Source organism: Typopeltis vanoorti, chromosome 3 (genome assembly GCF_054136105.1).
Source record: "Typopeltis vanoorti isolate ZY-2024b chromosome 3, IOZ_Tvanoo_1.0, whole genome shotgun sequence".
NCBI lineage: Eukaryota > Metazoa > Arthropoda > Arachnida > Uropygi > Thelyphonidae > Typopeltis > Typopeltis vanoorti.
Window position 1 is genome coordinate 140246671 of NC_143551.1, and position 12072 is coordinate 140258742.

The following is a 12072-nucleotide window of genomic DNA, read 5'->3' on the forward strand; positions in this document are numbered from 1 at the left end:
TCCTAAAATGGTCATAATTTTTTTTTTTTTTTTTTAAGTATGAGAGTTCACAAATTATCACCACATATACTGATAATGTCAGCTGTAAGTATACAACTTCCTCTTTTCTGTGCTTGAGTACTCTATTTTCAAAATTATTCAGATGATGCCATAGCTCCTCCTACACTTCATTCAGCTTACTTCTCCAGATGATGCCATGCACGACTTCCCTGTAATGCAAATCAAGAGCATTTTTTTTTTTAATTATTTTCTTTCTTATTTGTATCTTACTTTTCTTTTTGTTATATTCTGATTTCATTTTTCTGTTTTCATACATCTCATTGTACCCCAAAATTTAAACACTGATCTTCATGCCTTCATTAATATAAACATGCTGGATATATATTTTTTTCCCTAGCATGTTTATATTCCTACAATTCAATTAAAAGAGTGTTTTAAATCTGCCCTCACCTACCAGTCTTCTGCTTCTGTTAATTTTTTTTAATACATTTAATTTAATACTGGATTAATATATGTGACAGAGAGCCTTAAATGAAATAGGGGCTGCTCTTACTTACTATTATAGCTTACCATCTCTTAATCTATGAAATGAACTAGTATATTCATAATAAAATATTAATTTATTTATATGCACTATTTTTGCAAGCTCTTTGGTCTGCTTCCTCAAGATTAGAACTTACATAAGATACCCTTACAAGATGTTAAATATACTTAGCATAAACTATATTATTTAAAACTTTTAAAAAATGCATTATAAGATACCATATGGTAAAACACAAAAATGATTTCATGATGTTAAGCAACACTTCATCTGGCTGAAATGTTAACTTCCTATTCTATCTCTGCTAAATTAAACTGTCTTATGAGAGCTGACCACAAGTAGCTGCATATTAAATCTGGGTTCTTATTGCACTGTCTGGTTGAAAAAATCATTTCTAAAGCTTCACTGAACTGTGGAATTTAACTATATGAAATATATGGCGTTTAGGTTTGATTCTAAATAAAGTTACATTTATATCTGCTTGTGTGGAAGACTCAACCAAAACAAAGTATTATTATTCTGTTAAGCAACTATGGAATACGGATATTTTCATGTGTATGTTGGAAGTGGGGGGGGGACAAATTAACAGTGGGAAAAGAAAAAAGGAAATTAAAACTGAAATATTACACTGAAAACAGTCTCTTCCTCTCTCTTTAACTGGATCTTATATCCTAGTTCATGTAACAGCCCATTATTTATGTTTCTATTCATGCAGAAGAAAATCAGTAATATTTGGCATAATGATCATGTTGGTCTGGTTGGCCCAGTGGTTAGCATACCCACTCTCCAACCAACAGGTTGCAGGTTTGAATCCTGCTGCAAACTTGGATGTTTGTTATTGGCTTAAGGTGGGAGATGAATATCATCACACCTCACTTATTAGGAGGCCTGAAGTAGCTTGAAAAAGTTCCATGTTTAGTCTCTAGAGTAGGATTTCCAGACAATGTAAAAAATTAAAAATTACAAAAAATATATAAAATTGAAGAAAAAATCATGAGCCTACCCTTGGTACAAACATACTATAGGTTTGCTAATAATTTTTCATGGGTGGGAACCACATAAAAAATAATTTATTTTTAATAAATTTTTATTTATTAATAAAATATAAAATTACAAATTAATAATTTAAATAAATCTGCTAATTTATGTTGATTAAAAAAAAAATAATACTTAAAATAATACCAAACATGAAAATATGAAGAAATTTTAGTTTCAATCTTATACATTCAAAATAATTAAATACATGTGTAATTACTAACATAACTATCACACTATGATACCATGTAGTAAACCCCTCTCCAATAATTTAGGTTATTTGGAGGAGGATAGAGGGGGAAAACTAAGTTTTTATGAGGTCCACTGAAAGTTTGTTGCCAGGGTAATTCAAAAAGCCATACTTAAGCCTACTAAATGCCATGCTTCTAAGGATATTCATTCAAAAGAACTAATTCCAAAGGAATATTTCTTCCCTTACAAATTCACTATAACAAGTTTTGCACTATATTAAACTGCTTCCATGGTCATATAAGTTCACTATAGTCAGAAATCTACTGTAAAGAAGAAAGAGAATTATCTAAAATATTGGTGGGGAGGAACTTTGGAAAAAACGTGATGTCAAGATCAGCCATTAAAAGCAGTTCACAGAAAACAAGACTGGGATGTCATAGAATATGATGAGCAATTTTCAGTTGAGAGTTAGAACCTAGCTTTTCTGTAATCCTATATATCTCTAAAGATAAACAATGAATGCATAACATCATCTTATAAAAATAATAGTAATTATTTAACTACATTGAAGGAGTACAATCAGTAGTTTTACACCACAAGAGAATTTATACACGTTACCTTCCTCAGTGCTGGTGCCATTTTATTAGTGAGAGTCCCTGCAACAATGATCACATCTGATTGACGAGGACTGGCTCTAAATACTACTCCAAAACGATCCATATCATAACGAGGTGCAGCCATATGCATCATTTCTACAGCACAGCAAGCAAGTCCAAATGTCATTGGCCATAATGAACCCTAGAAATTATAGAATATATTATTATTGAAATAATTATTACATTATCCAGTTATTTTGATTAGAGTTGAGGAGTAATTTTGCTATTTTGATGATGTTGATAAGCAATTATTACAATATAATAATTATAATCCAGTTTCTGATGCTTTAACCACCACACCAGTCATTATGGATCAAATACGCATCTTCATACACTTCGTATCCATCATATATTTCAATGTAATATCAATGGTATCAATTTTAATATGCACTTTGCATCCATGATAAACGATGTCTTGGCCAGTAGCATGTTTAAAGAGCACTAAAGAATCTAACAATATTTAATATTGTGTGTGTGTGTGTGTGTGTGTGTGTGTGTGTGTGTGTGTGTGTGTGTGTGTGTGTGTGTGTGTGTGTGTGTGTGTGTGTGTGTGTGTGTGTGTGAGGTGCGACAATTTAATTCCCAGAATGCACCTGTAAAATCTCTTCTTTTCTCATACTATCAAACACAGTCCTTTCTTATTTTTGGCAAGATTAGATTTCTCTTCTAGAACTCACATTTCTAGCCGTTCCTGGTTTAAAAACTTCATAAGACTTTAGTTATTCACATGTGGCATCATTTTGATGCTGTATGGTTACTCCTGTACCTCATTGGGTTTTGGGAGTGAAGCCTTCTACTAGAAGAAGTGGTAGGGTCACAGATGCTCTTTTCACAGAGTAAGAAGGACAATCAGAAACATCCATATCCCTGATGGGATTCGAACCTGCAGCCTCTTGGTTGAAGAGAAGCTACGCTAACCACTCAACCAACCAGGTCTGCTAAGATTATATAGCCTCAAAAAAAAAAAAACTGTATGTGTCCTTTTCTGTTAAATAAACTATGAAACTACTTCTCACTGACTGTTACCACTATATAAATCCCAACCTTGTTAGAGTACTGTTTTCACATTTCAGATGGTGCACCAAAAAACCTCTCATCGTCAAATTCCTGACATGTACCCTCAAGGCGGGGTGTACAGGATGTGATATTACTACATGAAAAACTTACATTACCACTAACTTCCTATCTACAATTTTCCTCCAAATCAATTTACCTGTCAAGACTCCAACATTATCAAATCTAATATTTCTGTCTTCTAAGGCATTGTTTATTGTATCAATCAACCTATATCTGGGTCTTTTCCCTGCCAACCTGGCAGAGAACACTTGTTTTGCTAATTGTATCAATCAACCTATATCTGGGTCTTTTCCCTGCCAATCTGGCAGAGAACGCTTGTTTTGCTAATCTTCCCTCTCCCATTCTGTTTTAAGTGACCATACCACCTGAAATTAGCTCTACTAACACATTCCTGGATGCTAACAATGTCAAGTTCTTTCCTAATATCCACGTTTTTAATATGATATTGCCATTGATGCCATCTGTTCACAACCCTAATTGTTCTCCCACAAAGGAGGAGTCTAACATATTCCTAGTTAGGAATATGTTAGACCTCTGTCTGTGTTTATATATATATATATATATATATATATATATATATATCTTTCACTCAGCAACACATATGAAATGCTGGAAATTCTGTAACAAATTTAGTGATGTGGTTGGTTAGTTAAAGAAAAGAACCAATCTGTTGTGGACTTGGGAAAACTCTGAGAAAGAATGTTTCAGACGGAGATAAATAGATAAAAGATCTATATGATAAGTTGTTTAGGCAGGTTTGACGCCAACAAGGAAATGGATGTTGACCTGCTGCTCATGCTTTTACAGTTTTAAAGGAAAATGGAGACTCTCATATCTGCAGTCAAAAAACCTCTCTAAAATGTTTATTGCTATCTACTAACAGATGCTCCCCCCCCCCACTTGCTTCTAATCCATCTACCTCTCACATACCAATCTCAATCACTTTCTTGTGGAAATTATGTTTCATCATCTTTTCCAGGTATTTTCTAGGCTGCAGTTGTGCACTGGCTACATAATTTCTCCATTTTCCTTTAAAACTGTAAAAGCATGAGCAGCAGGTCAACATCCATTTCCTTGTTGGCGTCAAACCTGCCTAAACAACTTATCATATAGATCTTATATCTATTCATCTCCGTCTGAAACATTCTTTCTCAGAGTTTTCCCAAGTCCACAACAGATTGGTTCTTTTCTTTAACTAACCAACCACATCACTAAATTTGTTACAGAATTTCCAGCATTTCATATGTGTTGCTGAGTGAAAGATATATATATATATATATATATATATATATATATATATATAAACACAGACAGAGGTCTAACATATTCCTAACTAGGAATATGTTAGACTCCTCCTTTGTGGGAGATAATTGCTTGCACCCATTATGGCATTGTCTCCACTAGACCACAGAAGGTATCCTGGACCAGCTAGACAGAATACCATCCTGGAGGTCAGCGACCAAGTAAGGCACCATCATTAACCACGGATACAGCATTCCACATTATCCCGCAAATGTTTGCTGGAATACTTATCAGGAGAATCAAGCAGAAGGAATACTTGGATATGGTCTTTTAACCATGCCTACACACACTGCGAACCTTGTGATGACACAGGGCACTGTCTTGGTGGAAGAGTCCGGATCCGTCAGGCCACATTGTCACCGTGCAGGGCAATACCTGGTCTAAAACAATCCCAGGTAAGAATGAGAGGTCAGGGTATTTGTTCAGTGGGGATGAGAAGGCCCATTGATATCCATGAGAACAATTGCCATACCAAGATGCCACCAACAACCATCCATGCAGTCTGGTTAGCGAGAAACAAGCTGGGTGGATCATGATGTTTTGGCTAATGAGTGTATATAAATTATTAATAATATAATTGTATGATGACAGGGTGCTTAAGGGTCAAAGCTGTATAACTGAGAGGAGACCTCCACATCGCCTTTAAAGGAATGTGGAGAACTGACCAGGGCTTCTGACCTAATGTCCAATCCTCACCTTATCGTGGTGCACCCTGTTAGGTATCTAACTGGATACTGACGAACAAGTATAGGCTGGTAATTTGGGATTTAGCCAATCAAATGGTATTCATATTGGTTTCAACCAAAATAAAAAATGACGGTACAACACGACACAATTTCATGCCGGCTGGGGCACTGCCCGGTTAAACAAGGCCTCCCTGTTGTTTTGTTTTCACCAGGGAAACAGGGTGAACAGCAAAAAGATAGTTACTGGAACAAATCCAAAAACACACCCCGACTCATCACCAGAGTTCAAGATCAGTACTATCAACATAAGAAGTCTGAATGGCAAAGAAATGGAGCTAGCTAAGGAATTGGATAAGTACCAGATAAACATAATATGGGTGACTGAAACAAAAAAGACAAAATCTGGTGAGAAATCTCTGAGCAATAAATACAAAATGTTATATTCAGGCAATGACAATCAAGGAAAAGGAGTAGCAATAGTATTCAACACAAAATACGAGGCTAATCTTCTTGAATGGCAGTCAGTCTCAAGTAGATTAATGTGGGCAAATATGAGAATGGGTAACTGGACAATAAGATTTATTTGTGCCTGTGGTCCCACAGAAGGTTCTACTAAGGTAGAAGTGGAGGAATTTTGTGGAGGAGTAACTATAGTATTGAACACAAATACAAGACTAATCGTCTTGAATTAGAAGTAATATCAAGTGGAGTGATGTGAGCAAATATCAAATGGGGAATTGGACAATGAGACTTATTTGTGCTTATGGTCCCACAGAAGGTTCTACTAAGTAGAAGTGGAGGAATTTTTTGAGGCTTTAGAAAGAGCAACTGACACAATGAAAAAGGAAAAGTTGGTCCTTGTTGTGGATCTAAATAGCAGAGTAGGAAATGATTGTCAGACATACAAAAATATTTTGGGAAAATTTAGAGAAAGGAGCAAAGCTAATAACAATGGCAAATACCTGTTGAATTTCTGCTCAGGACATGGACTGGTTATTACTAACACAATTTTCCAACATAAAAATGTGCACAAATTTACATGGAGAGAAGAGGCAAGGAATAAGAAAAGTCTCATTGACTATGCTATTGTTAATAGTGATGTTTTCTCACTGGTGCAGGATGCTAGAGTGTGCAGAGGATTTGAAATTGGAAGTGATCACCATTTAGTCTTCAGCATGATAAAATTGAATTTCATAGTGAAAAGAAGAACATGCGAGAAAGTTTTAAAGCAAATAAAAGTTGAGTGGCTCTCAGATGTAAACTGTAGACTAAAATACACAAAGATTATTGAAGAAAAAAATGAAAGAGTTTGAGAACAGGAACCAACCTTGGAGAGTCAGTGGCAAATCCTGAAGAAAACATTGATTCAGCCAGAGATGCATGTGGTGAGGTTGTCTGCAAGGATAGAAAAATCAGAACCCCATGGTGGGCACAGGAAGTTAAAGAGGCAGTGAAGGAAAAGAAGAAAGCATATCAAAATTTCCTGACAAATAAGTCAGCTTGTGCTCTTAGAGAATAAAGAGACACATGTAAGAAAGCTAAACACTGTGTAAAACTAGCTACACAAAAGTCTGGGAAGACTACTTTGGTAAGAACATAGAAAATAAATATCAAGTACAAAATTAATAATGGAAAAACTGACGTAGAAAGATTATTTAATAGTATAATTTTCACCTGTGTGTTACAGGCATCTTCAGTACATTTTAAGCTCAAATTAAACAATAACTGACAATTCCAAAAAGTGCCACCTAAGTAGCTAGTGTAAGATGACTAAAAAGGTCAATAAATTTCCTTAAAAAAATATATATATATATAATAAAAAGTTAGGAAAGATTAGCTGAATTATAAAGTACTATCTCCCATAAAGGGGATAGATGTAAACCATCAGATCTGTTTAAGTTAGGCGAGTGAAGTAAAGTTTCACATATTTCTTTATAAAGCCTATGAGGAACCGACTTTTGTGAAGGACTCTTGTCTTTTTCCAATGAACTCTATGTCTAGTGATGATGGCGTGTTCTGCAAGTCCAGACTGTTCAGGTTCAAGGTATTGAATATAAGACTGGTGTTCTTCTAGCTGAATAGAGGCAGATCTTCCTGTTTGTCCGAAATAAGATAATCCACAAGAGCAAAGAATCTGGTAAACACCTGGATAATTAAGATGTGGAAGCTTGTCCTTAGAAGTGAGAAAGGTGGAGATTTTTCTGAATGGTCGAAAGGCAACAAAAATATTCAGTGGTTTTAAAACTTCTGCTATATGTTCACTAATGCCTTGTACATAAGGGATATGAATGTGCGTTATTTCTTCTGTATTTGAAGAGGAAGACAAACTACTCATAGCTCTTTTGATGAAGGAATTCTTATATCCGTTAGATAGAAAGGAAGAAGTAATATATTGCAGTTCTCTCTGTAATAGATTGTGTGAAAAACAAAAGGAGTGGGCACGATGAACCAGTGTTTTAATAGTTACTGCCTTTTCACTGGGATGGTGATGAGATTCAGCATGGATATAATGGGTTGTATGAGTCTTCTTTCTATAGACTGAGAAATGTAGGTTACCATCTGGTTGGCAAAGAATTAGAAGATCTAAAAAGGCTAACTACTTATTTGATTCTACTTCTAGGGTAAACTGGATCCTTGGATTAAGTGCATTTAACTTATATGTGCCAGAAAAATTTTAAAATTTTTCTGGCACATTAGAACAATGTGTGGAAGCATGAATTTTTGAAGCATCACTTGCACCCAAAATTTTTTTTCATGCACGCATGAGCTGGCAAAAATTAGAGACAACATTGCTCATGTTGTTGTAACTTAGCCTGACCCATTCACCTGCTCTCCAACAAGTTCACCCCATCACTTCGATGCTGTCAAAATCTTTCCATAATCATTTGATCATGCTCAGTACTCTTACCATTTTTCCTAGTATTTCTAACACTCATTTGCTTCTTAATAGATATTTCTACATTGTTAAAAAAAAAAAAAAAAAAAATTAAACGAATTAACATAGCACCAATTTCTTCATGCATACTATGTAAAGGAATGAAGAATCCTTCAATGCATTTAACTTAGTGAGAAACTGTTGAAGTTCATCAGAAGAGCACCAGTCTTATATTCAATACCTTGAACCTGAATAGTCTGGACTTGCAGAACATGCCATCATCACTAGACATAGAGTTCACTGGAAAAAGACAAGAGTCCTTCACAAAAGTCGGTTCCTCATGAAATGGCTTTATAAAGAAACATGTGAAACTTTACTTCACTCGCCTAACTTAAATAGATCTGATGGTTTATGTCTATCCCCTTTATGGGAGATAATACTTTATAATTCAGCTAATCTTTCCTAACTTTTTATTGTGTATATATATATATATATATTTTTTTTTTTTTGTTAGGAAATTTATTGACCTTTTTAGTTATCTTACACTAGCAACTTTGACGTTTTTGGAATTGTCAGTTATTGTTTAATTTGAGCTTAAAATGTACTGAAGATGCCTGTGACACACAGGCAAAATTTATACTATTAAATAATCTTTTTACGTGAGTTTTTCCGTTATTAATTTTGTATTTATATGTCTGCTCACGGTTTGCCATTATTAAAACTTATAAATATCAAGAAGGTGGCAAAATATTCTGCAGGCTGTTGAAAAAGCTCAGAAATCGAGGAAAGAGTGCTATAAAAGGAATTAGAGATGATAAAGGTGACATGAAAACTGGTGAAAAAGATATCCTTGATGTATGAAGTAATTACTTCAAAAAATTGCTAAATGAAACAAGCAGTGATGACAACACATTAGTAAAAAACACTCAACAGACATGCAATCAGGAATACATATCGATACTTGAAGTAGAAAAAGCCTGAAATGTGGAAAGGCAGCAAGAGTAGATGATATTCGACCAGAAATGCTCAAGTATGGAGGTATGAAAGTTTTACACTGGCTGCATTGCATAGTTCAGAAGGCCAGGACAGAGAGACAAATTCCAGATGATTGGAGTAGAGCTCTCATAGCACCCATATATAAAAAGGGAAATAAAACTGAATGTGAGAATTACAAAGGTATTTCCCTATTGAGTGTTCCTGGTAAGATTTATTCAAGTATACTTGAGAAACAGTTGAGAAGGATTGTGTAAGGGAAGCTTGGTGAAGAACAAGCTGGATTCAGGCCAAACTGATCAGGATCAATTTTCATATTACAATAAATAGCTGAGAAATTGTAGGAATACAACAAAAATCTGTTTTTAACTTTTGTAGATCTGAAAAAGGTATATGATAGGGTGCCAAGAGAGAAGCTGTTCAAAGTGCTATAGTTGTATGGTGTCAATGGAGCATTAGACCAAGCAATACTTAGTCTTTATTTGAGTTGTAATTCAGCAGTTAGACTTGAAGTACAGGAAGATGGTTTTATGTTAAATCTGGTGTATGTCAAGGATTTACATTATCCCCTCTGTTATTTATTATCTATATGGATCACATTATGAAGGAAAGTGGTATTAAACCTGGTATCGAAATTGGAGATGTTAATCTCAGCTCTTTACTCTATGCAGATGATGTTATACTTCTAAATAAATCTGCTACAAGTTTGCAGGATTCCCTGACTAAATTGAATAACTTTTGTAATAACTTTGGTATGAAGGTCAGCAATAACAAGACAAAGACAATGAAAATAAGCAGCATTGAAAATATCAACTGCATCGTGAATAGAGAACCAATAGAACAAGTAAAACATTTCAGCTAATTAGGCATGAATTTTAATTGAGATGGTAAATTAAATATGGAAATAGACAACAGAATCAATAAAGCTGGTATGGTAGGAAGTCAACTGAATAAATTTATATGGAATAAGAAAGAAATTAGTCAAAACATTAAATTAGCTGTATACAAGACAGTGTTCAAACCAATTTTAACTTATGGATCTGAGAGCTGGGTTAGAAACAAAACACTTGACCAAAGACTAGAGACACAGATATGAGAGTCCTGAGAAAGATTAGAGGGTTGAACAGATGGCATCAGTGGCAATGTCATATTAAAAATGAGAACATTAGGAAAGAATTTAATATTGTTAGCATCCAGGAACGTGTTAATAGAGCTAATCTCAGGTCGTGGTGTGGTGTGGTGTGGTCACTTAAACAGAATGGGAGAGGAAAGATTAGCAAAACAAGAGTTCTCTGCTGAGTTGACAGGAAAAAGACCCAGAGGAAGACCAAGATATAGGTGGATTGATACAGTAAAAAGTGCCTTAGAAGATAGAAATATAAGATCTGATAATCTTGAAGTCTTGACAGATAACAGATTGATTTGGAGGAAAATTGTAGATAGGAAGTTAGTAATGGTGTAAGTTTTTCATGCAGTACTATCATATCCTGTACACCCCTTGAGGGTACATATCAGGAATTTGATTATGATGATGACAGTAGCAACTTGTAAATAATAACAGAAAAGCAGACTTTATTAATGCATTTCATCGTTATTATCATCATCAAATTTCTGATATATACTTTCTAGGAATATACAGAATATTATGATGTGCAACACAAAGCATTTACTTTATTATTACCTTCCTGTTGACAATTTTCTTCCAAATTAATTTGTTATCTATCAGTACTCTAAATATTGTCAGGTCTTATATTTTAATATTCTAAAATACTTCTATCTACATCAATCCACTCACATTTTAGCCTCTGGGTCTCTTTCCTGCAATTCTGGCATTAAATACTGTTTTTGCCAACTTTTCATCTTTCCGTTTCATTCCATGTAAGTAATCATATTACCTGAGATTAGCTCTACTCATACCTTTTAATACTAACAATTCCAAGTTCCTTCCAATATCTCCATTTTTAATATGATTCTGACAATGATGTCACCCATCTGTTCACTTTCGTAGTTTTCCTCATATCTGTAGGGGTTTTTTTTATTTTTTATTATTTTTTAACTCAGCTGTCAGATCCATGAGTGAAAATTTGTTTAATTACTGTCTTGTATACAGCTAGTTTAGTGTTTAGGTAGCTTCCAATGATAACTTATTATTGTCATTTGAAATAATGGGGAGTACTACAATAAATTTTTTTCAGAATCTCTGGAGGAAGGAAGAGGGGAGGGCAGGAAACCAAACTTGCCAGCACCAAAAATCAACAATTAAAGATTATTATCCTTACATTTAAACAGAGTACATCACTAATGATGTATTTACTATGCAAACATAAAAATACTAACCTTTCTTGCCCAGTTCAGCAAGTCATCAATTCTTGCAAGAGCAAATTCTGCTGTGTTAGCTGTATTTTGAAAAGGAGAATAAGGCCTTTTTTTAACTGGAACACTAGATGTTTGCACAGGTTCTGTAGATGTATTACTTAGTGCTCTGAAGAGTGGGACTGATGTAGATTTGTAAAGTTGTGGAAGTGGACGAAACATACCAATACATAAGGCTATAAAAGAAGGTAAATAACACTTGATTATATATATACTGATATAAATCATGATAATCAACACAATTTTAAGCAAATACATGGATACAGTTATTTCTTGTTTGGCAACAGTCTATCTGCAAATATGATTCATGCTTTGCCACATGAAAAGTTCTCTGGTACTCTT

The 12072-nt window shown here is 34.4% G+C and overlaps 1 protein-coding gene across 2 annotated transcripts in view; it reads right to left on the reverse strand.

Annotated features, from left to right (window-relative positions):
* The window catches only part of LOC150108608 (uncharacterized), a 49256-nt gene that overhangs the window by 20614 nt on the left and 16570 nt on the right, over positions 1–12072 (reverse strand). For both annotated transcript variants that reach the window (XM_090416069.1, XM_090416070.1), the window contains exons 2-3: positions 11695–11906; positions 2387–2566 (exon numbers count right to left, since the gene is read on the reverse strand). In XM_090416069.1, the coding sequence (XP_090272195.1) occupies positions 2387–2566; positions 11695–11906 (392 nt within the window). The remainder of the gene's footprint in view (positions 1–2386; positions 2567–11694; positions 11907–12072) is intronic.